This window comes from Aythya fuligula, chromosome 2 (genome assembly GCF_009819795.1).
Source record: "Aythya fuligula isolate bAytFul2 chromosome 2, bAytFul2.pri, whole genome shotgun sequence".
Classification (NCBI taxonomy): Eukaryota; Metazoa; Chordata; class Aves; order Anseriformes; family Anatidae; genus Aythya; species Aythya fuligula.
In genome coordinates, this window is record NC_045560.1 from 69819036 (window position 1) to 69846916 (window position 27881).

At 42.0% G+C, this 27881-nt stretch overlaps 1 protein-coding gene across 1 annotated transcript; it reads right to left on the bottom strand.

The window, feature by feature from the left end:
* Nucleotides 1-782: 782 nt before the first annotated feature.
* On the bottom strand, nt 783-27317 carry LY86 (lymphocyte antigen 86). The gene is made up of 5 exons (XM_032181717.1): nt 26995-27317; nt 12610-12696; nt 11382-11510; nt 4694-4746; nt 783-1541 (listed from the first exon to the last, which is right to left on the bottom strand). Exons 1-5 carry the CDS (start codon nt 27113-27115, stop codon nt 1446-1448), a joined length of 486 nt encoding a protein of 161 aa, XP_032037608.1. The 5' UTR covers nt 27116-27317; the 3' UTR covers nt 783-1445.
* Nucleotides 27318-27881: the final 564 nt, after the last annotated feature.

Consider the following 27881-nt stretch of genomic DNA (forward strand, 5'->3'; position numbering starts at 1 on the left):
CAAGGACTTGCTCACCTTTGGGATGGCAGGTGAGAGTTTCACTGTGCAGGAGGGAAGCAAGGGACTACCCCTTGCCTGCCAGCTGTTGGCTGCTCTGCAGTGTTGGTTATCAGTGCAGCAGGGATGCTCTTGCTGCTCAGGAATTTATTTGTGCCACAAGCATGTGGGTGAGTAGGACAGAGACCATGTGTGTCAGAGCTCCTGTGTGGCCAGCTGTGAGCCACAGCCCCTGCTGCCCTTGGCGAAGCATGCCAAGGTGAGGCATGCAGCACCATGCTCATTACCTCGTGAACCTGTGCTCAGCTCCAGCACCCTCCTGTGGCTCTGATTCATGTCCCTACCTCTCAAAATGAACATTCAAACCCACTCTTGATCCTTCTCCTACTTCTCCAGTCCCCTAAACAGGTTTCCAGGTCCACATTCTCCAACCCAAGCTCCTGAGCCCAGGTGTTTTCCCTATGCTTGGCTATCGACCTACCCATCAGCTATGCCAGCTGCAGAGGCTCCTGGAATGAGAAGTTTGGGGGTGTGCTGTGGCTGGTAGTATAAGTTGTGTTTACTTCTCATACTGCTCTTTGCTCAAAGCAAAGAACAGTCTGTCCTCTGCTGACATAAAATGTGTATCAGCATAACTCATGTTTCATATTTAAAAAAAAAAATAATAAAGGAACATGCTCATTCAAATTATTTCCTTCAATATTCCCCCTTGGTTACTCTTTCCCTCCCAAGTTTGTGGGTAGTTTTTTTTTTTCCCCCTTTTGAGTTTTGGAACAATCCCAGAATCATGAGGAAAATTTTCTTTTATTACAAATTGATCAAGAAGCAAGACAAGCACATAGATTAGAAATAGAACAATTTGCATATCACAAAAACATTGATGAACAAACAAATGCATGTAGAGTCCTGAAGCCTGACGTAATATCAATACCATGACTGGACATGGAGTGCTGAAAAGAGGCACATTCATCATGTTTTTGTTCTGTAGTTATAACAAAATCTATACAATCAGAGGCTCCAGACAGGCCTCAGGGAAGATTGAAAGCATTGAGGGGTGTAACTACATAATACATATGAAAATCTTCTTTAGCCTGTGTTAGAAATGGATACCTCCATAGCTTACTGCAAAAACTGTTTTGGCTCTCGCCTGTTCTGCCTCATCCTATTTTCATCGTGAGATGAGAATGTTGGTATCAAATGCTTTCTATTTGCAGCTGTATGTATTAAAAGCAAAAAGTGGGCTACAGTGTGCATTTAGAGATAAAATTACCACTAGAGGGTCTACTGACTTCTTGAAAACTGAATTATAAAGAGGAACAGCATCAGAACCACCATATGGGAATTATTTCCTTCAGAATTATTGCAGCATGCAAGCAATTCAATTGGCTTGAATAGTTTTGGTAATCTGTAGCTTTAATGAAATTGGTCTGGGTACGTTATTTTAGTTGCTAATAATAATCTAAATAATTTTTCACAGTAAAATCAGCACAAGCAACAGTGACATGATCTTCATTAGTCAGCCTTGCTGAAACAGTGTACTCTCCCTGTATGAAACAAACACAAAGCGAGAGATTAGTCCACGAGTAGTAAATAATTGCTTCAGTTTCTATGAGCGAGTCATTTTCCTAGAAACAAAATAATACTTTTCCCATCAAGTTTCTCTGAAATATTTCCTGTCCAAATGTTTCAGCTGGTAAAGGAGTTGCCAATAGTTTCTGCCAAAATATGCTCTTCAGAAATATCAATGCTGACAGCACAAGTTCAAAATTAAAACAATGGGGGGAATGAAATGTTTTGATGCATAAAAATTCCATTTAAATCTGTATTGTTTCTCATGTTTCTTGTGAGCAAGCACAGTATGGCCTGTGCTGTTTAGTAACTGGAAGGGGAAGAGGTGCTCAGTTGTCTGTCTGGCCCTTCTTTCTTGGATCTTGTTCACCGTGTACACTGTTATTGATGCATATGAATTTCTATAAAAGATGGCATCTTGGGGATGTGTGTATAGATGAGTCAAACTGTGATGAACTCTTATTCAGTAAAACAAGTGGTAGTTTAACTTCAAATTGTGAGGTAAACACTAGTATCTTTTTTTTAGGGACAGAACTTGTATTGTCGAAGGGCAAAAATCTCAACCTTAAAGGTGCCATGGCTTTTTTTGTGTTGGTCATAACTGCTCTCTCCAGGTGTCTGGAGATGCAGTGGGCAGGGAGGTGTCAAGGCTCACTTATGAGGTTCAGAAGAGGTGAATGAAATTTCATCCTCTTGAAAAAAAACTTCTTTACTGTGAGCATGGCAGAGCACTGGAACAAGTTGCATGGAGAGTGTGTGGAGTCTCCTTCTCTGGAAATATTCAAAACCCACCTGGATGTGATCCTGTGTGATGTGCTTTAGGTGACCATGCTTGAGGAGGGGATCAGTCTGAGACAAGATGTCCAGAGGCCCCTTCCAACCTCAACTGTTCTGTGACGCTGGGTTGCTAGCATTGTGGCATTTGTTTTCTCTGGAGTTTGTAAGGGAGCAAAACCTGGGGTAGGCAAACCAGCAGAAGAGGAGAACTTGGCATCAGTGGCCTCCTGGCCTTGAACCATAGGAAGTTCTTGCCCTGCTCAGGACTTCTCTGGTTGTGAAGCAGAAAGAGGTACAGCTAGAATTAATTGTGCTCCTTGCCATTCTCCTTTTACCATGGGATTTCAAAGGCAATATCTGCCATCTTTCCTCACAGAGAGTATCAAGCTAAGTGTAACATCCAAATTTAGAGAGAGGCCCAATGGCAACATGCTCATGAGAATACAGCCTTGTTGTAATTGCTGTACAGATTGTCTAAGGGTCCCTTGGGCTGGTCAGATGAGACTTCTCTGTAATGAGCAGAAGCTGATTGCTGCATGGAAGAATGGCATTATTTGCCTGATCAATTAATTAACAGTGAAGGCTTCCTATTCCCTTTCTCACAAGCATGTTAATTCTCCAAAAGTTTATAGTTTTATTCATGGAAGTGAGTTTTTAATAACTCATTTCCATTGCTCATTAGTGACTAGATTTTTTTCATTCTCCAGAATAATAATTTCCTCATGGGTAAAAATTGTTATTAAAACAAGATAGCGAACAGTCTTAATGTTTCTGGCTCCAAATTCAGCTAATTTGCCCATGATTGGAGTTCTGCTGCTCTGTGTGGATGTTTTCAAGGCTTTCTCCTTGTCTGGAGACCTGTGTCTAAGTTTCTTTAGAGCCTTTACTACAGAAGTGTCATCAGTATGTTAGAAAAGCTGCTCTTGGAGCAGGATGCTGAGTGATCCAAGCTTGGGTATTTCTCTGTGCTGTGGTGGGGGGAATACACGTTAGGCATTGGCATGGTATCTCTAGGCATGGCATTTAGGGAAGCCTGGGATGTAAGGATGGGATAACAGGGATAACAGCCTGCGTAAGGGAGCTCAGCTCCCTGTAGGAGAGCCTGGAAAGTGAAGGCTATGGTTGCAGCTATCAGCGGAGGAAGGCTGAGATGATAGCTGCTGTTATGGAGGCTTGATCTCCCCAAACCCAGCTATCATTCTTCTAACCTGTGCAGGACCTGGCAAGCTTAGCTCTCCAGGACGTGTGTCCTTGTCCTCTATCCCTATTCTGATCCTGTCATCTTTTCTTGTGCCTGGACCAATCCAGTGCTGATTAGGCCCCAGATCCCCATTTTTGAGGCTGAGGCATAAGTTTTTATGTCAGCTGTTGTAGAACTGAGAGCTCATGGTGTACTTCTCTGTGCCAGTAAATCTAAGGGGTGTTTGACTGACCACTTGAGCTGCATGCTTTCACAGTGGTGACTGTGGTTCCTTCCTCCCCATGTACTCAAACAGATCTCTTGATGATCCAGATCTAGCCTTCTCCCCTTCAGTCCCATCTTTCAGGTATCTGGCTAGAAATCATTTGTTTTTGACCATAAAATATCGCTTCAAGTTGTGCCTGGTTACGACAGACCATATTGCTTTCAGCATTTAAAACCTATCTAGCTTTGCAATGTGATTTGGTTGAGGTTTAGGAAGGAGACCTAGCTGAGTGTGAAGAAGACTGCTTGTAAAGAGCATCTATAATGGACAACCAAGCAACTCAGTAAGAGCAATGCCTAAGCACTGCCTGCTTTCTCAGCCTTCTGAGAAATTCATCTCTTATTCTATGGCCTCGGGGAACCTTAAAGTGCTCTTGGTCTCATAACTTGGACTTTTATTTGTAACTTAGAAGAAATCTGTCACTACCTAAAACTATATACGTACAGTGAAATGCATGCAATTGCAATAGTTATCCAAATTGCCTTTATAGTCTGTGAGGATGAATGAGACTCTCCAAATTATTCAGCACAGCAAGGAGTGAGTTGAACTGCAGCTTTAGTCTCTCAGGAGTCACTTGAAGCTGCATTGTTTGTTGCCAGTTTAAGATAAATAGAAGAAAAGTCTACTAAAGAACTGTATGTCTGTGTGAGTTAGTGCTGGTAGAGGGGATCTCCTATTTGAAGAAAGCCTGGCTGTCTCTGGATAATGGTGTCTTTGTTGCTTTTTAAACAAAGCCTCTTAATTTCATGTTGACAAAGATTAGCCATGATGCAGTGTGCCAGCTGGGGAAGCTTGTAATATGCTGCTGCTGTTGCTTATGGTCAGAGGACTACACCTCATCCAGAAAGCCCTTCTGCTTGAGAGCACATCTATGGCAATCTTACCTGTGGGATTTCTTTGATCCCCAGTGTGACAGGTCCCTCATAGTAGAGGTGTTCTGAAAAGCAGAAATGAGGGGTGGTTAGACACCACATAGCACATGAAGGAAACAAGCATCTGATAGACAATTTTTTTTTTTTTTTTTTGGTAATAGCACTTCAAAGTGCTCCAGTGACAAGTGTTACAGAACTGCAAAGTGCTCAATACACAGTCTTGCAACAACCCTCTTGAAAGAAATGTCAGGACGTGTACTGCCTTATGGGGAAGGCAGAGCCTGGGCTCAAGAAGATAAAGGAGGGGGCCCCGGCTTTGCACAACCAGGTGGGTGTCCGTATGTCAGCATGCATCCTGCAAATGGGGAAATGAAAGGGGAGCAGGAAATTGCTAGACATGAGCCCTTTAGCATGATCTGTTAAACACCTGGGGATTCAACAGTTGAGCTGTACTTTTTGCTTAGAATTAGCAGAATGGTAAATCTGAGCTGAGTGTTTCTGTAGGTGTAGAGTTCTGACTGCTTGCTGAACATGACCTTAAAGTAATAAGAACATGTCTATCTCACTGAGAGAGCATTCACCAAGAAGTTACATGATGTGCTAAAGCCATCATGAGTTGTGTCGGTGACTGGAATGGAGCCCAGGAGTTGCACCTTCCAATCTCCATCTCCTTAATTGCAAGACATGCTTGCTCTTCACTGTGGAAGAAAGGGCAACTTTAGCATTAATGGACAGAATTCACAAGCTGTTCTGCAGTTCCTCCTACTTTTTCATAGCTTACTGGGCCAAACTGTGTAGACTTGACTGAAAATAAAATTCGTAGATGTTTTGGTACAGAATTTCTTGCACAACTTGCCCTACAGAAGTCATGGAAAACTAAGAACTGTTTAAGGATTCTCTTTTGTAGGTGTCATGAAATATTCTTTACTTTGACAGTGACAGAGGAGTAAGTGTTTCATCGTGTTTGAGCATGTGCTGGCATTTTGATGCTTGTCAATCCTAGAAAGTTGTTTTAGTCCAGTATCTCTGCGTTGCTTTAACTGTTCCTTGTTAAAGGGTGGACAAAAGATTTGTCACATGATTGTCATATGGTCCATCCCACCATGTGATAGGTATCTGAAATGGAAACAAGTGTACAGAATGTCTTCTAGTCAATGCCTTCATTTAACAAACTTAAATTAAAGAATCGTAACTATAATATGCACTAGGAAATGAGTAGCAGAAACCTGAGACATCACCAGTGTCCCACAACTTTGTATTAATGAGAAGTTTGTTAAATGTAATGCCCTGATGATTCTGGGAGGTGGAGAAAAGCAGGACTTCCCAGTGTCTCCCTGAAAAAAAATAATACCCAAATTGAATAGAATCAGTACATTCTGGCTTCTCACTCCAAAACTGATCAACTGCATTATAGCACTCAGACTGTTTTCCTTCCCCTCTGCTTCCCTGGCCACCTCACCCAGACACCAAGAAGTCTTTTATTCAAAGAGCAGTTGCCATCACTGCTTGCTTCTGTGCATGAAGAAAGCCCTGGAGTCTGACACATCTCCGCGGCAGAGAGCGGTGACTCAAGAATCTTAAAAATACAGCACAGCCCACTTCTCAGTTCACAACTTCCTAGAGCCTAAATAGGAGTTAAAGGCATTGCTTACTGCACGACTTATGTGATGAGTGACTCTCTTGGGACTTGGGATGTACATGTACGTGTGTGGATGTGAGCTAAGGCATGTTGTGAGCTGCACCCCCAGAGTGGTGCGGACCCTGCATTGGAATGGCTCATGGTTTATATGCACTTGCTTTCAGTAGAGGGCCTAAAATGGGCCTTATCTGTCCCTCCTTCAGTCATCTCTGAATTTAGCACATCTTAGATGACAGCAGAGGAGGAGAGAGAGTAAACTGGGCTGTGAACAATTTCCTTTCCCTGAAATCCTTTTCCTCTGGGATATGGAAACTCGGCTTGGATCATGTAGTTCTTTAGTGTCTCACCTAGGCTGTTGGAAAGCTGTCCAGATTCTAAATGCAGAGAAACAGTATCCAAGCTCTGCAAAACCTATATGTCAAAATGAAATAGAAGTCATCAGGCCATATATTTTTTTTTTCTGAAAGGATGGCAACGCTGATCTCTCCTTTGCTACAGGCAGAAGCCGTTTTGTCCCTCTTTGCTATGACAAAGTAATGATTACATCAGTTATATGAAGGCAGACTTAGGGCTCTGCCTCACCTCTCCCTGTTTTCTTTGATTGCTCTGACTTGTGGTAGCTCCGTATTTGTTCCGTAACAAACATGGGAGAGAGCCAGGCTCTTTCCAGTGGTGTCCAGTGACAGGACAAGAAGCAATGGGCACAACCTGAAACAGAGGAGGTGCTGTCTGAACATCAGGAAGCACTTCTGTGCTGTGAGAGTGACTGACCTCTGGCACAGGCTGCCCAGAGAGGTTGCAGAGTCTCCATCCTGTGGGACATTCTAAAGCTACCTGGATGTGGTCATGGGCAACTTGCTTGAGCAGGGGGATTGGACTAGATGATCTCCAGAGGTCCCTTCCAGCATCAACCATTGTGTGGTTCTGTAGCAGGCCCACACAAAGCTCCTGTGACCCTCCTTGCTTAAGTAACTGTGAAAAAGGACTGTGCTGCTTTGCATGTATATTCTGATAGGAAAGCAAAAGCAGCTTTACTTTTCATTTAGTTGAGACCTGCTATGAAATAATATAGAATCGTAGATCTGTGAATTTTATTGTTCATACTCATTTCTGACTATAGCAATCTTCTTGGTGCCTAAATTGTCTGGATCAGGCTTCTCACAGCCCATTCCGTGTTCCTCTCACATGGAGATTTCTGCTACAGTTCCAGAAGTGTAAACATTCTCCAAGGCTTTAAGGGCTGTAGTTTATCACAGCATCCTTCATATACTCATATACTCTTTTGCATTCCTACATTGAAAGAGGATGAACAGTGGCTGTAACTGTCACAAACACTGAGCCAAGCTCATTGAAAGAATTCTGTGGTCTTCACAGAGCAAGCCCAGATGCTTTTGTAGTTGCACAAATGCATGACTGTATATTTACATTATTGGGAACAGCATAAATCATGACTACATTTTTCCTAATTAAAGGTCCCCTATGTCATTATTAGTCTGGTAAGTTACAGCACCTATAACGTGTGCTGTCATCAGTGATGTGCTTTTAGCCTGCCTTCCATGTTCAGCTCTTCTCCTTAAAGACTTAACTGAATGTGATTTCTATAGAGCATTCTGGGAAACATTTCTAATCCACCATTGATTCAAGGTAATATTACTGTATTTGTATTAGCTTTCCTCTACTATTTCTACCAAAAGTAACTTAGTCCTTTTCCCTGTCAGTGAACAGGCCTCTGGTAGCTTCCAGTTTGACGCAGAGTTTTCAAATGTGTAAGAACTTCCCGAGAATTACTTCAACTTACTAGTTACCATTTACCACGAAGATGCTTCTCATTCCTGACAAAACACCTATAATGAAATTCTCACTCCTCTTTCTCAAATCTTCCTTGCACTGAAAATCTTAAACGTTCTCACACTCTTGTACTATATAAAGGCCCTGTACATCTGCACCCACCTCTTCTTTTTCTATGTTTTAAATCTTTTTAGAACTTAAATGCTCCATGTTGGAGTTCTTCTAGGACACGATCTTGCACCCATGCAATTGACACAAAACTTTTGTGAGTTTCAGGGATGCAGGAATGATCTGAATAACTGCCAGCTATAGATATACAGTTGAGTGAGAAAAAAGTATATAAATACATAGCTGGATGAGAAACATTCACTCTCTTTACTGGGGATGAAAAAGTGATATGAAGGGGCTAAGCAAGATGGCATTGTATATCAGTACAAGACCTAGCTTTGTGGTGTAGCTGCTTTTTTGGAAAAAAAAATGTATCTAAACTCCCAAAGTGATACCCAGTTCTGTAATTTATGCCTCGTTCTCTATTTTTATTCATAAATACTTTTTTGGAAACACTCACTGTAAAACCTAGCAGAAGAAGCAATAATGCGTAGAGTGGAGGTCTAAAGTCAGGGGTGTTTTTGTATTGTTTTGAGAGTGCGCACAGGGAATTGTGCCAGTTCTCTGGTGCTTTCTTCAGTTGGGGCTGAAAGAAAAGTTGCAAACTTGCAGAGTATGCTAGCATCTTTCACCAGAAAGTTTTGTTGAAGCCTGCAAGTTGTGGTTGGCACACTGCTAAGTATTACCACGCTAGGTCTCTTTTTCTGATTTTAGTGATTGCATTGAGAAATCTGTTAAATCTTATGTAACTATTTTCTTTAGAGGAAGTGGAGAATAACCACTTTCTATTAAAATAAAGGAAGAGCTGAGCTCGTGTTATACCACAAAGAATTTAGCAGTTGTTTTTCTTTTTTTGTTATTGCTGTTCTTAAGTGAACAATGGCCTATTTCCTTGCAACCTTTGAGCTTGCAACTTCTCAACAGGGATATAACTCAAACAAAAACCTTCAATCCTTTTTGGGATTCCCGGTGAGCTGTGCCAGATGTGAGGTTTGTTTAACATAAATAGTAAATACTATGATTATGATGAACATGAAACCTGCAGCCATATTAGGTATTATATACTGTATATATGGTATATAATTATTATACTTGGAGGGAGGCAACATCCAAAACTTTGCCAAATCCATCTCTTACAAATCTCTCTTCCTTGTAACTTCCTCTCTGCTTGTGCATGCCAGTGGACCAACAAAATCTGCAATAGAACTTTTATTTTATGTTATTTGTCACTTTGGAAGAGGAAGGCAGAGGTAATTTTTGTCCTTCTTGTAGTAGGCAAGCATGCTGTGTGTAGAACTGTATTTAAGCTCATGTCGGATTTGACTAATGTTGGAAATGCTGTCCATACAACATGGAAACACGGCTCTGCACACAAAGCTTCCATTGTTAAGAGTCATCTACCCTTCACTTTTGCTAGGCTGCATACTTGACTATTCACAATATTGTCTTTTGTGGTCAGATTTACAGTTGTACTAATATGGTCAAAATATGGTTGTGCTGAATTGCCTCAAACAGGTATTGAGCACACTTTCTAAAACATGGGTTAGAATCAAATGTCAACTAATTAAGAAATACCATGCTTTCAGTTTGAACCTTAGTCTGAGAAAGTTCACTTCTTTCCCACTGTGATTTAATTACTAAATAAAAATAGCTACTGAACACGATAGGGGTGCAGAGGTCCTCAAATCAACTTAGGGATGCTTCTAAACAAAGATACGTAATATTATTTCACCAGTCAACTATGGCTTTATATCATTGTGTGCTTCAATTAGTAGAAACAATCACCTGTCAGTCTAAGATTAAGAGAATTGGAAACCCCAGGAGGTTTTGGCTTTGTAGCTTAATGTGTGAAGGGCAGTTTGTGCTCTACTCAGGACTGGCTCCACTTCTTAATGTGTTCTCTAAAGGATGTTATTAAGTACTTCATGAAAACAAGGTAGTTTTTCACGAGGTCTGTGGTAGTTATTTTTTTCTTATAATTTAATACACAATTGAAGAAACCTCTAAAACTTTCTTTTTGTGTGTGTGTGTGTCTATCTGGCTTATGGGATTTACATAATTGGTTGCTCATGCAGCATTTCTCTATTATTCTTTGTAATATTTCTATACTGCATGAAATGTTTTAGTAATTTTCCAGGGGCAGTCATAGCAATAGTGTTGCGCTTGATTGTCAGACTCATAGCCCTTGCACATGAATTGTTGCAGCATTATCATGATGAAGATGCAAATGAATGGAAGGAAAGTGGAGCTCCTGAAACTAACTGATTCTCTAAGAGCTCTGTGGCAGACTTCCCTACAGTTCCACCTCTTTGTTTTAAAATCAACATAGAGGACAATCATGATGTAAGAGGGATTTCAAAATGACTGTTTATGATATGTGAATTTTACAGTCCAGAGACATGACCATAGCTCTTTCTGGACATATTGTGGCTAGCTTTGCACTACCTGGCCTGGATCATGGCAGAAGGACCTTGAGGTGCACAGGCCCCCATGAAAACAACAATGCCTGTTTTTTGGGGTCAGCTAATGCTGCTGTAAACCAACTAGTGTGAGGCTGGCAGCTGCTGGCTGGCAGCTTGACTGGCATGATCTGTATTCATCCAACTGCAGCATAGTCACACAGTAGGCAGAAACAAGGTGCAAAGCAGAGATGGTATCAAATACTATCTTGATCCAAAGATCCTTATTCAAGCATAGTCCTTAAAGTGTGTTAGAAACTGCCTTTAAGGACAGGATGTGTTATTTGCTTAATAGTAAAGAATGTGTTCAGAATGCCTTGTTTGTTTGCTCAGCCCTTCCTCTGACAAAAATAAAGGCTAGTTCCGTAGTACTTTTTGCTCACATGACAACCATGTGGCTATAAATAGGGCTTATGAACCTCTCTGCAGTTGGATGTGGACACATTACTAAACTTATTTTTTATGGATGTGAAATCCCATGTGTGCGCAATATTCTGTGATTAAAAGAAAAGCAAGCAAACAGGTTAAGGAAATGCAGGCTCTAAAATTAAAACATCTCTTTCCTACTGTGTTTCTGTCATCCATTAACATGCTGTTGAAGTAAACAGAACATTATGATGTATTGGTGCGTTCAGCAGCACAGCAGGTGCATCCTGGTTGGAGTATTCAGTAGCCATCAAACATTTCAGAGTGCTACCTAAATTACCTCCTTTCTTCTTTCCACAGAAAATAAGCTGAGAATGACCAGGCTCGCAAAGTGTGTCTGAGTAGCTTAGAACGGTCTTCCCACCTATGATCAGATCAGCCTTGACGTACAGTTCCTTAATGCTGTGTCCTACACAGAAAGAAGGATGGAGTGTTCAGAAAAAGTGCAAGAGTAAACAGCTTTAATTTATTTTCCATTCACCCCATCCTCCCCTCCAGTTTTTAAGCCATTAAACATTTTCTCTTCACTGAGGATTCTTGATACTTAGAAATACATGTTTCAGGAGCAGGTCTCCAAGTCTCTCAAGGTAGATATAACGAGAGGCATAACTTATATTTTTATTGTAAATTATGCCCATGACAATTCTCTGATCCTGAGATCAAGTGGCATAGGAAAGCATGTGTCCACGCACCTAAACTCTTTTTTCCCTTCTGTCCCTAGCAGCGTGGCCATGTCCAGTGTGCCCCCTGGAGCAGCCTGTGGCTGAATATCTGGCTTGGGATGGTTGCCCTGTGTCAGGGACCAGCATGGCAGATAAGTAGTGCTAGGAGGCTACCAGATCTAGAGGGAGGCCCTGTAATCTGATTTGGAAAAGGTATTTGCAAACGCCTATAATGTGGTGCGCAGGCTTGTTTAACTTTGCAGCCATCTGATAACAGGTGTTCCAGGGAAAAGGGCAGCACATCCGTCAGGAGGATGACCTTTACATGTAAGGAAGCATTCCTAAGTGTTAAAAGATGCTTGGCACACAAACTCCTGTTCAGAGAAGGAGTATACAGCAGCACAGTCTCATATTTGTTGTAGCAGTAGAGGTTCAAGGTGAACTTGGGGCCAACGGGGCTGCAAGAAGGTGCAAGGGTAAGCCTTGGCAATTTGGGAAGCGCTGCGGGTGCTGACATGAGATTGTGGGTGCTGTAGCCATCTCATTCAGCAGGACTTTCCCCAAATGATTTCTTTGTGAAGAAAAGCTCTAGAGCCAGCCCCCACCTTGGCGGCTCATATGTACAGATGAAGGGTAGGAGAGGGATAGGGGCTCAGGGCTGAATACATTGTCTGAGGCAGAGCTGGTAACAGAACTGCCATTTCTCTAGCCTCAAGCAGGTTTTGAAACTTCTCAAAAATGAAGCCCATTTTTATTTTATCGGAGGTTGTCGCCCTAGCTTACTTAATATCAGCACTTACAGGTGAATTACCTGCTCTTGGCACAAGGAAATAGTGATTCACTTACTTAGGACCATGGCAGCTCTGATGTTAAAGGTGTGGGTTGTGACATCAGAACAACGGTCAATGCTGAAAGCAAAGTCTTGCTGGGGATCTGTCAGGAAATAGAAAGCAATGGGTAACAAGAGCAATAAAACTACAAAGTGCTTTAAAAAAAAAAAAAAAAAAAAAAAAAACACACAAAACAACAACAACAACAAAAGCATTACAGATTTCCTAGAAATGTTCCAAGATGGGCTCAAAGCTCCTACATGCCATGTTTACTAGCTACTTCTGTCTGTCCTTCCTGCCACTTCAATCTGAAACACGTTCAGATGTGGCTACAACCTGCTGGGTGGAAAATTTAACCAAGTTCAGGGAAAGCAAATTCCTCATAGAGGTGGGTTGTCTGTACTCATTTGACACTGAAGTCCTAGCACTGCTGTTCGTAGGTTGTGTGTGTCACCATTCCTTCATCAGCACAAACAAAGAATTGATTACGATGACTGTTTTTTAATGAATTTGTATCACATGATCGCTTGGTGATTGTCTGGAAACCTGTATCCTGAATTTAATTAGAAGGTCCAAAGACGAAAGCAAAATTTTGTTGCTGAGATCCTGTAGTGGTCCATGCTGGGTCTGTTATTGTGTGATATTTCTAACTTGTTTCTTCTCTTGGAGACCTTAGCAGAGCTGAGGGCAGAAGGAGCCGTAAAGCTGCTTACCAACATTGGATGTATGTGTTTCTTGCTGCTTTCCATGGTGCCCCTTCCTCAGCATAAGACTCCAAAACTCTTGAACAAACACAACTGCTTTCCTCCTGCTTCCACCTTCTTCCTTCCTTCCCCAGGCTATGCGCTATGCCTGAAGGCTTGCCGATGTGTCACTTTCTGGTGACAGCCAGCAGCAACAACTGACAGCTCAGTTGCTGCTGGCATGGCTGCAATGAGCAGCACGTGCAAGAGGTTTCCAGAGCTGTGGCTGGAGGTAGAAGATGTGACCAGTTTGGCTGGATGTCATCTAACTGATGGATGTATGCTGTAGGAGAGCCTCAAGGCGTACTTGGCCCTCACGGTGGCTTCTGTGGAAAACCAAGAAGCTGTGGGCGTGGACCCAGGCACAACTGCAGCACACACAGAAGCAGCTGTAGGCTCTATGGTTTACACAGAGCTGTTGGTGACAAATTATAGACTTGAGAATTGAATCCTGTTTCTAACTTATTATTGCTTGTGCTTTGAGGTGATCATCTTACTGAATGGAAAATTATGGGTCGGGAGAATTTTACTTTGGTGCTGTGGTGAAACTTGAGTCATGAGTGACTTCTGCGAGTCTGAGCTAATGTGTCTGTCATCTTTTTTGCTCCTAGTCTGACCCTATTTTTGCAGCAGTGCTCCACAGCTGTAGCAGCTGACAGGGAACCAGCCTGGGTGACCAAAACTTGTTTGTCTATTAGGCGAGCGTGAAAAGAATGAAAGCACTGGGAGGACCTGGCATCTTCAAGCCAGAATCTGCAGCATGTGGATTGTCAGTGTGGTCCAAAAGGATCTCCCAGGTCCTAGCTTATGACAATTTAAAATAACTATTTGTTATATGTAAAAGTCACAGTCATTTCCCACAGCTCTGTATCCCTATGATTTTTTTTTTTTTTTCCTTCCACATCACTAAACCAGTCTCTGCAGTTATATGACCTGCTTGGGACAGGCGAGTGAGTGTTCATTGGCTACTCAAGTGTGACAGGGGTCAGAAGGGGGTCTTTCCTCTTTTTCCATGTTCCTGTCAGTTTTTGCTTTGTTATTGCAGCTTCAGAAGTTGTTGCAATCAGGTAGGAGAGCAGTTTCCAGCTCCAGATGGAAAGACTGTCAAACTTCTCCTTTTTTTTCTCCAGGACTGTTATGCCTGCTTCCCCTCTGGTCTCTGCCACCTCTCAGGGCTTGGTTTCCGCTTTCTTCTGGACTTCTGCAAGAGCCCCTCTCATTTCTGTTTTTGGTGTGTGGTACATGGATAAGTTTCAGGAAGCAGCTGCTCAGATCCTGAGCACGTTGGGTACTGTTGCCTACAAACTGTACTGGTTGTCAAACGACAAAAATTGCCAGTTCCGTAATTTTCAGAGGGGAACGTGATCAAAGATGGCACTGCAATGAATACTCTTTTGTTTTCTAGAGAAAGAGGCTGTGCTTTAGTCAACAAATTAAATATTTATTTATTAGTATTAGGTATTAGGGTTAGATTTTTTTGTTTGTTTGTTTTGTTTTTGTTTTTAGCTGAAAATTTATCTTCCATAACTGCTTGGATGGAAAGAAGGTGCTCATGAAACCAAGCCTCCCTGGAAAACATGTATTTCTTACAAGGAACTCCACCTCAGAGCTGTTTAAGTCTAGTACATGAGCTGAGCTTTTTTGCCAGGTGAATTATTTCATGGTGCAACATAACCATGGTGTCCCATATTCCACCACAAGTGGTGCAGCACAGAGGGACACTGGTGTGTTGAGGCACGTGTTGCCTGATCCCCAGTGAGGAAGTGTGTGTGAAAACACTCACATGAGGTAGTCCAGCAAAATTCGTGAATTAGAGCACTCAGATTTTGTGTTGGTACTATTTTGCTGTGAAACAAACTTTTCTACTGGTGAATTAAACTCCAATTAATTTTCTGACCATCTCCCTGTGGAAATTCAGGTGATGACTTTGCAATCCAACATCTTGGTTACTATAGTGTACATGGCAGACTCCTGCTGACATCAATTGAAAGGATGGCTTTGTTGCTAAAAGATGCTGCTAAAAGGAAATTAAAGGAAATACTTTTTAAAAAAACAAACAAACAAACAAACAAAAAAACAACAAAACACACTACTTGATATGCAGAGATGTTTGTGGATTGAGCTGTGTGCTGTGAACTAAGGTAGTGTGCCTTACTCCTTTCTTCAAATGTAGAGGAGTCCCTCATGTGTGACAAAAGCAACTCAAGGCCATTGCCATTTCTCTGTTGCACAACTGTGAGTCACTGTCTCTCTCTTACGGAGGTTTAATTCTTACTCTTCCTTGTTGCCTCAATCTGAAGTGAGCTGGTTAGACTGAAAAACTACAAGTTATGTCTTTCACATGTGCAGAGCAATAACATTTATCATTAAATCTCTAAAATACGTGGGGCTGCCCTTCAGCCTTCTACTTCCCTGCAACATTTCATAGTGCACAGTACTGTATGTTCCCAGACTTCCCTCCACCCACTCCCTTCAATCTGCTCCCTCTTCCATAATTAAAGCTAGAAACTCTTCAACTGAATGCGGAGTTTTGCTTTTCCAGTTCAGCTTAGATATATTACCAACACTTAAACGTTGCTGGAAATTTTGCAAACATGTAGAGGTTTATTATTAAAAATCTGCTTATTGGGGGGAAGGGGGGGAATATTTTTTGTGTTTTTTATTTCTCTGTACATCTGTGTGAGAAAGACTTGGGTTACAACATTTTCGGCTATCATGAAGGTGCCCAGGAACAGGATTTGGCTGAAGTTTCTCTATAGACAGTTCTAAACCTTTCAATCAACTGCCTTCAGAAAGATGTGAATCTTTGTCCTTTGTAAACAGTCTGAAGATCTGAAGCATTGTAAGATCTCTTAGGCCTGCTGTTTGAACTCAATGCCATGCCTAATGCTGGGCCTTCAGCTTTATCTCACACTGAATGTACAGCTTTTATTAAATAGCATTTTCTGCAGTACAGTCCTGCTTTGTGGGAGGTAACTTTGGGATTTATCTGATCATCAGTTACAAGGTGGAGTGACAGCTGACCCCTGTATCATACCTCTTGTTTTACTCTTTCCCAAGTACTACGTTGGAGATTGATTGCAATATTGACTTGGTATGTGGTTTTCCTCATGTACAACCTGTAGTGTGGCACCATAGTTCACAATTTCAGCCTGGCTTAATATTCTGAGGTGCTTGCAGTGGTGAAGTTGGCTGGGCATTTCTAGATCACTGAGCAGACACAATTAGTACTGCTTAGAAGCTCAGATAAATTCTAGGAAGAAAAGTTCAGGAACTCCTTTTCCTACTCCTTTTCTTAGCAGAAGGTCATGTCCTAGGTAAGTTAGCTCAGGCAGACTTACAGTGGTATATCTACGTGACCCTCCTGGCTGCAGGCATTGTACCTTTGACAGAGACAGGGGCACGCTTTCATGCCTCAGTTACTGCAGCTGCAGGGCCACCAGCTCACCCTCCTGCTGAACACGGGTGTGCACCAGGACACAGGGCTGCAAGCTGTGGCTGTCCATGTGCCCCACATGTCTGTTCGGTCTCCTGTTCTCTGGGAGTTGATCTTCATCAGGGAGATGAAGTGGACAGCTGGGAATGATAATGTCTTAACCTGCTACAGCTGTGTCCTTCAGAGCCAGAGCTATTAGCAGACCACTAACAGGGGATTACAGAAACTGCATGATCAGATGGGAAGCACCTGTTATGGGAATTTTACTGGGCTACTCTAGAACAGCCTGTCTTATCTTTCTCCCCACCATCCTGTTAGCTATCCTCTACTGGCTTTACTCTTATCTGAACTTGCTCTTAAATCCCACTGTTCTTATATGAATACGAAAATAAGCGGCATGACCGAACCAAGAGCAGCAAGCATTCAAGCTTTTCTTGCAGGAGAGCACATCTGTAACTCTTGCAGAGGTGAGAAGCCTCTCCAAATTAGTAAGCTTTGGGTCTTTAGAAATTGTACTTCTAGGACAAAAGATGTACAATTGAGTGGAATGACATAGCTGGGCTTGGTTAGGGTCATACAAGGACAGACTGATGCTAGAAGAGCTGGAAATGAGCACAAGGAAGAAACATTTAGTAATTACCCAACACTCCTCACCTTCAAAGCTCTTAATAAAATTAAATCATTAGTCCTTACAACATTCAAGGTGATGAAAGGGGGGGAAAGAATGAGGAACTGTTTGGGATCTCACTCTGTATTCACTCAACATTTTCCCTTTAATGTCTATTTAAATAAATTAACCTGAATGCTCAAGGTTATATTTGACACTGTGGAATCTACTTACGAGGTACTGAGGAAGAAGCACCAGCTGAATTAGATTTCTAGTTCTATGTCTAGATTTCCCTGAGTACCTTCAGTTTAATGAACTTCCCTTCAGGTCTGCCTTCACTGTGTGCTGCAGCCATGTTCATACGTGGCTGGGAAGAGCAGAGGGACCCTCTGTTCAGTGTGGAGCAGAATAAATTTTGAGAATCATGTCAGTTGTGGCTACTTAATCATAAGGATACTTATTTTCAAAGCACTCACTCAGGCTTTTCCTTAGTTCAGATAGGCACACTGGTTTCCTTTGCAGAAGCCATGGTATGGTTTATCTCCTGTATGTTTCTGACATGATTAGGTAACGTGGAGGTTAAGGAACAGGAAAATCACAGTTGATGTATCTTTAACATCCTGGGAGCTACAGACCATAGGAATTCCCCACTGCCTATAGTCCTATCAACTTGTGGTCTCTGAGGTCTGCTTAAACCTGAAGCTCTTTGAGGTGGCTAATAGTCAATAACTCTGCTTCCTTTCTGATAAGACGTATGTGGCAGTAGGGTGGAGTCTGAAGATCAGTCTCAGTACAGTCTGTAATCTAAAAACCCCTACAAGACTAGAAAGAGAAATGTAGAATATGGTTAAAAAATGTTCATGCAATATTTAAATAATTTCCACTCCTCTCTCAAGAATACTGAACACTGGTAATGCAAATAGCAATTACAGTTTTGTTAGATTAAGGCAAAGGCATTACTGGCCTGTTTTTATGGCCCTAGTTTTGGAGCCAGGTAATTCCAGCATTTTATGAAATAATTTCAATGAAGGACTAAGGCTTTGTCTCTTACTAATTCAAATACAGCTCATTGCAGAGTATGACTGATGCCCAGATTTGCAGATGTTCAGAAACTAACTCAGAAGGCTGGTGACCTCCCAATGTGTTGCTGGGGCAATAACTGCAATATTAACAGCATTTGGGGTGTGAGGACCAGATGTGGGATAGAAGGCTCAGCCCATGAGCAAAGATGTGTGGCAGATAGCAAAGAGAGGAAGAGATGTGCCCAGTATCAAGCCAAAGAGCTGGTGGTGAGCTGGGTGGAAGCCTCTAAAGGCAATGTAGGTGAGGGGCTCTCTACAGCCTGGGGCTATGTCTGGGGATGAGAGTGTCATTACCTTGCACCAAAATCAGCCCTGCCAAAAACTTAACTCAATTTTCCCTGCTTTTTCCTGCCCAAACCACCTTTCTTGACAGCAGACTTGTTAAAGCTATTTGCAAGGGCTTGAGGGGGGGCCCAGTGTCTCAGGGTTCATGAAGGCTTTCCTTGCTTTTGCCAGTGGTGATATTTGGAAAGGTGTGGGTGGGGAGATATTGCTGTGCTTTGAGTGGTATGACAAAGCTTTGTCTAAGCCTGTTTAAGAAGGCAAAACTGAGAGATGCTGGCTTTGAGAGACAGCACACACGGATCTGCATTTGTATTTGATAATCCTGATTTGTCCTAGTTAGCCTGAGAGAGAAAGGGAGGCAGGGCAGGCTTCAGCTACAGCAGTCTAACAAAAAAAAAAAAAAAAAAAAAAAAAAAAAAAAAAAAAGAACTGCATTAATTTAGGCCCAGCAGGGAATGTATTAGAGAGAAAGTCTTTGTTCTTCTGTTCTGTTGGTAAGAAAATGCCATGCACTGCATGAGTAAGATGCATACGGTAACTGCCTGTATTCCTAATCAGATCTGTCTCTTCTTTCTTCACGTGCTTCTTTATCATTTTTTATATTGTTCTGCTTGAGACAGATCTCTGGGTATCAGGGCTTGCCTCTAGGACTGAGGATTCACAACAGACTTGCAGGCCTGTGTCAGAAATAGAACCAAACATTACCAGCAGCTGCCCTGCTGTTAGACACATGCCATGCTCTGGGATAGCAGGCTTCACTGCTGATTATACAGAACAGTAATCAGCAGCATATAAATGGACTGAATGTTCCCATTTTCCCAGGATGGGTTGAAGTCCACCACAGGAGTGTGGCAGTAAGCTATAATTAGAATGGCATGCTCCCTCTGCTAAGGAAACTAGCAGGGTTCCCGCCTGCCCAATCGCCACTGGATCGTTTGACAGGAGTCATCCATCTTCAGGTGAAGAGGAAACTGGTGCATTGAATTAACTTGTGGTGGTTTTCAAGATCCTAGTTTTGGCAAGCGGCAGCTCTCCTGAGTCTAAAAGCAGCATTTATGACAGATCAGAGGTTTGGGGTTTGGTATATGGTGGTTCTTTGCAGAGTGTTTGGGCATCTTGTCCCTTGTTGTTACTGTTCCTTTCAAATGTTAGTTTGCCATAAGCTCCCTTCAGGTTGCTGCAGTGACACCAACACAATAATGCAGCAGTCATTTTGGCATTTTTGAGGTGTACTTTCATTTTTCTTGGATTATTCTAGGTATTTTTGCTGGTGGATGTTAAATTGCTGCAAGAAGCTGATCATAGAATCACAGACTGGTTTGGGTTGGAAGGGCCCTTAAGGGTGATCCAGTTCCAACCCCCTGTCATGGGCAGAGACACCTCCCACCAGACCTGTACAAAGCCTGGCCCTAAATGCTTCCAGGGATGGGGCATCCACACCTTCTCTGGGCGAAACCTCCTACCTCTTTCCTATTTTCTTTGGTAAACTGTAGGTATTGTAGGGTACAGAGCTTTTTTTGGGACTTTCATGGCAGCTCTAAATGAGGTGATGTGGCCATGCCCAGAAAGCCTAGCAATGCTTCATACACTTACACAGAAAGCTTTGCCCTGGAGCACTTATGAGCTTGTTCTTGTTCCTAACTTGATGCAGTGAATGTGCCTTTTGATAATTTTAACTTTATATAACCCAGGAAGTTAATCTCAGTTTTATCACATTGCTAACAAAGCTGTGTTAACATACAGACTCAAATTCTGCATGCAGTAGCAAATGGTGGTTCTGCCTTGCCCACAGTACTTTTTAACTGTAGTGAAATGCACCTTTTTTTAATATGCATCTCTCCTGTTTTCCTCTTTGCTCCCAAAGAGAAGAGCACATTTTTGTTACCCCTTCTGCTTGTGATAGCTTAGTGACTCAGTGGCTACAACAACTGAAGACATGGTAAAAGTCAATAGGTGGAAAATGTATCTGTTATTTTAGATTTAGCAGCTGCAGATGAGCAGGATGGGCTGTCACAAACAACCTTCTTTTGCAGTATGTGATGCAGGACCTTCATTGATTTGATGGGAAAAAAATGGGCACCATGAGGAAATCTCTGAGAACTAAATTAGATGGGAAAATTTAAAGCAATGTGGCAAAAGTTCAGCTGAGGTTAATTTTCTCCACAACTAGTCTCATTGAAAGCATTAATATTGATTTTGCTAAATGGTTCAAAGTCTACATGCTGAACCTATTTTTTTTTTCCAAAGTACCACAGAGGTGTGAAATTGTATCCTGTTCCTCCTTACTGTTTACATTTTAAAACTTACAAAATACCCTTTTCTCTCTGAAATGAGGTAAAATTAAGTTAGAACCATCTAACATAGGGAAACATAGGTCACATAGGGAAAGAAAGTTTTAATCCTTTCTAATGAAGTGGAGAAAGAAACACACTCAGAAATTTCAGTTCATGGAAGGATCAAAATTTTTTAAAAAGTTTTACATGTGCAAAATTAAAGCAAATTTACATGTGTACTCACATCCATTCTACCTTGATTCTGATGGTAGCTTCAGTCTGTTAGGATTCAGTGCCAGAAATATGCCTGTCAACATCTGGCCTTCCCCCTGGAATAAGTAAGCTATACCAGATGAGTGCAGCAGCCAGGCTATGACAATAAGATGGCTTGGACAGAGCAAATAAAAAAATGTTTTCAAGTGAAATTCTTAAGTTCTTTGATTGTTTGCCCATTAGCAATCTATGCAACAAAAGATCAGAGGGGAGTTGGTGTCATGTGGCTTTAAATAATTTAGAAGCAGAAGCAATTGCTGGAGACTGCTTGAGGGAAATAAATAAATAAGTCCAAGGGAAGCATCTGGCTCAATCTGTCTGCCAAAAAAAAACAAAGAATAATGGAAAAAGAGCCTTCCTTCACCAAGCATCTAGCAGAACATTTGCCCTGAAGATGCATGAGGTGAGAGTTTTTGCAGACATTTCTTTGCCGGCTGAAGCTATCGGATTACTGTTGTCCTTTAACTAAAGGATGCATGTGTTTGTGGCCAGGGAGGAAGGGACCAGCAGCCTTGGTTGACGTAGGAGCAGAAAGGGATATGCTGTGAAATTAGTGCTGCAGCAATGACAACATAGCAGGATTGCTTACAAGTTGGTATTGTTGATTTAGCAGGATGGCTGTTAGGTTGTCTATTAGAAAAAGAAAATAAGGAAAAAAGGATTTTTAAAAGAAAGTGTATTTGATCTCTATATGTAGGAGAAAGGATGTGATGATGGGCCTGAGTGTGTGAGGGGGACACCAGTAAGACCAAAACTATTAGCACAGACAGACAAATCATCGGGATAATGTAATCTAACCAGCCTATCAGTCTCCACTTTTAAAACTAACAAACAAGCAACCTTCCTCCTTCCCAAAACAAATAAAAACCAACACTGAGAAGTTCCCTCGAAGTGGAGTTTAACAGGAGGGTTAACAGTTTATCTGAGCAAGGCAGATTCTGCACCAGGACAACCCTGTTGACTTCAAGGGGCTTTTTCTGGCAAGATCCAAATCTGAGCTTGCAAGTTTAAAAAACAATACAAATGAGATTTTTCTCTACCAGTAAATGCAATCCAGTGCAAGCTCACACCAAAGCAGGCAGTGCTGCTCTCTTTTACTCTATCAGTGTAGGGCAGGAAAAATCTTCATAAAAATAACCCTGCTTGAAGTGTGACATAGAGCTATGCAAGCAGTCGTGGATCTCAGTGGACAACACATGTTCAGTCTAACTGCTCTCTTTAGGAAGAGGCATTGGCATGTAAAAATAATTCCCTGAAGGGGACGAGAGAGGCTGCTGCTATGTCTAGCAGAAGGCATTAATTATAGCAAATGGTTGCCCATATCACTGAGTGTTGTTATTTGTTTGCATGTTTGTTTTTAAATTTGTAGATAGATAAAATTGTAAAGACAGGGTACAGTCAGTTTTCTGTTTAGGTTCTGGAGTTTGAAATGGATGGTGATTGATTCCTCCTCCTCTCAAAACTTCAGCTAGTGGCTTCAGATGAAAAAAAGTCAAACGTGACTTGGGAAATCTGCTCATCTCTGCCTGATAGTCAAAAATCCCATATGCTCCGAACAGCATTTTATAAAGCCTGGGGAATATCCTTCAAGACTTAGCTTTTGCTGGCCTGAAGCTCTCTGAAATTCTGTGTTATTTACTCCTGTGCTTAGGAAACAAAGTCCTTAATGGTCCGCTCTCTCCAGACCCTTTTTAGGACCCTTCTACCTTAATAGTAGCCTTTTCTGCATTGTCAAGAAGTCTCCATTTTCAGGCAGCAGAAGTTCGGAAGTCTTCAAGGTCCTAACCTTCACACAGAGCTTTTTTCATCACTGGGAACCCTGGTCTGGGCATGCTGGCTGAAATAAAAACAGCTATTCTGGAATACTGATTTGTTGACACAGGCCCAACTCAAGTTTTAAGAAAGAGCTGTAAAAATGCTTGTAAAATTCTTTTCATGCACCTGTAGTAGCAGTCACCTGCTTTACCCTATGGAGAGAGTCCCATTTGAACAGTACCTCGTAAGAATGTTTTCATGGCTAATTGGCACAAGCTTATGTGAACGGTCTAGAGGCAGGTGCTGGTAGATGCATTGAAGAGTTACATTTTGTAGTTTCTGACTGCATTGCACTTTGCACTTTCAGCTAGATGCCTGACAATCAAGTACCATTGGAATCTGCTCAGGGCACTCTGTTACTGCTGCCTTGCTGCCTTTCCCTTCCCACAGAATTTCCTTTTAAAATGTAGCTAGAAAGATCAAAAGCATTGTTGCTGTAAAAATCACTGTGAAATTAAAAGGGATAGGAATCAGCCATTTGTGTAGCAGATTCTTTTCACGTCTCTGCATAGACTTGCCAATTATGGTTCTCTTTTCTCAGCTGGAGATGTTAACCTGTGTGGCTTTTATCTCAGGATCCCTGCCCAGGTTTCTAAAGTGATTTGTGGTCATTTGAGATCTTCCTTCGTTTTTGTCACTTCTTCCTGGGAGGAAGAGTGGCACTGATGGGAAATGTCTTGCTATTTATAGACTGTCTCGGTGTTATGTCTCCTGCGGTTATGTGGAGGAGGCAGCGTACTGCCTATTTACTTCTAGACCACCCATCTCTCAGCCTGAATTTCTTGCAATGGTCTTACTGCTGAGAATTTTCTTCTGATTTCCTTTATTTTTTTTTTCCCTCCAAGTGAGTGACATTGATCACTGGGGTTTTATCCAGCCCTTTCTTTTGATACATGCCTTAGGGTCCTGTTTTTGGACTGCTTAGTCTGACGCTGCTGGGTGTGAATGGGGATGCTTTCTGTAGGATCCAGAATACGGGGTAACACTGAGGCATACAGGCATGCACTGATGCATGCCTGTAAACTACCGCACTATAGAGGCAGGTTGCAGCTAGGTCAAGTGCTTTCAACAGGGAACTGGGACTTGCTCCTGGGTATAGAAGACTGCTATTCTTTCTCTATCTTCAGTTAGCCAGCTAAGCTTCTCTGCTACACTTATCACTGGTATATTAACTCTTACTTTTGGCTTTAATCAGATTTTGCTGCCTTATAGGAGAAGATCTGATAAACTGCAAAGCATAAATGAACACACACCTCCATTTTAAGCTCTCAGACTGAACTCTATTAATCTGCTGATAGAGTTTGAGAAATAAAGTTGTGAAGTACTTGGTTAAAATTCTCCCGACCTTCTTAGATTTTACTTGATTCAGCCCTGGTGTACTGATATCATCGTAGAATTTATTGTAACCATAATAGTGGTGAAATCCTGACCCTCTTGAAATGATCAGGGATTTTTTTACCCAATATTTCATACTAGAAACCTCCCTGTAGATATTGTATCCCAAAATGTCTCATTCTCTGGCATCTTCAGTGGATCAGGAGATACCTTGAGGATGTATCAGAATGAAGAGGACACGCAGGGGGGAAAGTTTCATGGAGGGGGGCTAACATTGATTTGGGGATTGGGTGCCCTCCGTGGGGAGTCAGCTTAAAATAAGTGTGGTTTTAGTTTTGCAACATATTAATGTTCTTCAGTAGTTTGTTGGGATGCCTTCTGTGGCTGCTAGGATGTGTTATCATAGTCCCTTTTTCCCAGCTCTGGTCTGTTAGCCAGGAAGCTGCTTCCACTTTTTTTTAATCTCACACTAACACCTTGAAGGATGAGCAACCCTATGGTTTTGGGGTACTCCTTCCCTTGAAACACCTGAAGTGTATGGGCAGCTGCCTAGCATTGATGCTGTGCCTGCTGACATTACAAAGTTTTCATGAGAGGGTTGGTTGGGAGAGGGTCTTGTCAAATCCAGGCACTAGCATGTCTTTTCCTTCCTGGGTGAGAATAGCTGATGGGACATAGCTAAAGAAAAAAAGCTATGTTCTTTACATCAAATGATGGTTAAGAGTGAAATGAAGTGCAGACAAAGCTTCCCTCCTCCTGAAAGGTTGATCACTGTTGCAAGCTGGCCAGTGAGTTCAGGAAGAGCAGTATCTTCTCTGAAGAGAGGGAATGCAGACTGTATTCTGATTTATCCTCCCCATCTAGCAGGCTTTCTATAGATTTTTGGGCTCATCCCAAAAGACTTTTTGTTTGTTTGTTTTGTTTCATGCAAGCTACCAGACTATGAGATAGATCAGCTAAGATGCCAATGGTGCTTCCTGGTCTGGTGCTACAGGTACAGGTAGCTTGTGGAAAAAGGCAGGGCAGAACACTTTGAGAGCAGTTGTGAGTGCTGCCACAACTGAATCTGCCTGAGCTATAAGGGGGCAAAGAATCAGGCTTCAAACAAGGAATCTGATTTAATTCTTGCATTGCTTCCATGTCTGTGTAATCCTCTCATCTCCCATAGCTGTGGGTAGGAGAACAGAAAATCACTCTCGTGTTGGGACCTGACTTGAGATCTCTGGCTTGTGCTTCTCAAGCTGTGAACTCCTCATGAACTCCTCCTGTTACCTTTCTGTGTGTGGCAAACCAAACAAGTGATATGTATGCTCTAAACAAATGCATTTTGTTTGTCAGTCCAGTGGTGTGCATAGTAAGAAGCAATGCCTGACTGACACGTGCCCAGCAGACAAATTTCATCATCGTTTGAATCAACTCAAACTGTAGCCCGTGCCCCTGTGTCAAGGCATCTCATGCTAACTGAGACCTGTAGAGGGAACAGAATTTGTTTATACAACGAATTCTTAAAATAAAGGTAATACCAGTGCTCGTATTCAATATCTAATTATATATTTTCCTAATGCAGTATACCCATTTATAATATGTGAAGCCTGACTTTGTTCTCCTGGGAGCAGGCCAGTGAAGAATTGCATTGCAAATATTTATTTACTTCCCTTGTCCCTCACTGGTTTTATTTTAATGGGTGTGCAAAACTGCATGAAAGCTACAGGGGAGAAAAAGCCCCCCAGGAAAGCCTTTGTATCTGGATGAATTGGAAAAACAAACTCTAGGGTGCTCATTTGCCATGAATCACTTTTCACATCACGTGCGGAAAATGAATGAGGCGTCTGTGAATCTAATTCCCTTTGTCCCAGTTGTAAAGCCGATCAGCACAATAGGAGAGGCACAAGGCCAGCAAAGCAAGAGGTGGAAAGCAGGCACCATTCAGTGAATTCATTTTCAGTCATCCCTGTGCCACTTGCTCCTTTTCTTCTCTACAGATTTAAAGAACAAACAAACCCTGAGGTCCCTGGGAAATGCCTCTGTTAAGTGCTGCTGCTGAGGTCTTGCTAAGCATGGTGGCAACTGCTGAGAATGCAACTCCTTCCCACTGTCACACCAGGTCCCTTGTCACTCCAAGTGGGAGGACAGAAAGCACATCACCACAGCCTAACCACACGGTAAGAAAACAGCACATTGGTGTGTTGAAGAGTCTGTGTCAGAGGTAAAAAAAGGATAAAGATTTAGGGTCTTCCTGTTTTTTGTAACTGAGCTTCAAGTTAAAAATCCTAACTGTCTTTCATGCTGAACTGAATTTTTGGCAGCTATTTAACAATCTGAATTAGGTTACATTATTTCCTATTATATTCCATCTAAAACCAGTTAGATTTGTGTGTGTGAGAACCAACCCCGTTATATTTGAAAAACTAAAAACATTCCAGCTGCAAAACCCAGTGCTGGCCTGAGAACGTAACCCTTCCATTCACTGCCTGGTTTATAGGCTTCTCTCACTGCCTAAGAACAACTTTGTTGCCCAGCTAAAAGGAAAATGGAAATGTTAAGAATCTCACCGCAGCTTTTGTAATGAATTTCCAAGTTGTCCTCTTTGCAGACTGTGTGCGTAGGCCATTCTGTGCTGGCACTGATGGAAAGCAGGACTAAGATGAGAACGAGAGCATTTGATGTCTTCATGGTGACAGTGGCAGTTTGCAGGATCAGTTCTCTCTGTCTCTTGCTAACCCTCTCTGGAGGGAGCTGTTCCCTTCTCTGAGGGAGACAGGAGTTACTACGTTCACGCCTGCAGAAGGGTTAAGTGAGCCAAGGCAGCCTCCAGCTTACCACAACGTGGTATAAACAAGAGGCTAATCGGAATTGGAGGGTGCTGTTTCCGTGTGCTCAGACTTCTGCTTTCTGCTTCATGTTAGTTTAAACTAATGACAAATGAGCTAATCACACCTACTTGCTGCACTGCATAGCCCTGCCTTGATGCCTGCTGGAACAATGCAGCAAACTGTTTATTTTTCTTCTTACTGCCAGTTTCTTCTCTTGAAGTCAAAGCATTTGGGTCCAGACTTCAGACAAACTTATTTAGGCCCCCTAGCTGCAAACCATTTTGATCCAAATCACCCCATCTTAATTGCACAAAGTCAGACTAAATTTTGCAAGGTGGCCAGTTTGGTTTCTGTGTTTTTCTTGGTTAAAAAGAAAATAAAATCACTCTGCTAGAGGGAAGAGAGATTTGTCTGACACAGCTGACACACCAGATAACCAAGCCTTGAACCTTTTAGGAATCCTCTCTGCTTGACTGTGCTGAAGGCTGCGTTTTTGTTCATTTTGTTCAATGGTTCTTAGGAATATACTACTTAATTGTAAACCCAGTCAGGTAAATGCAGACATTACTTTTTTCCTTCTGTCTTCCTGATTATTTAACCATCCAGTACTGACACTGCATTTGTTA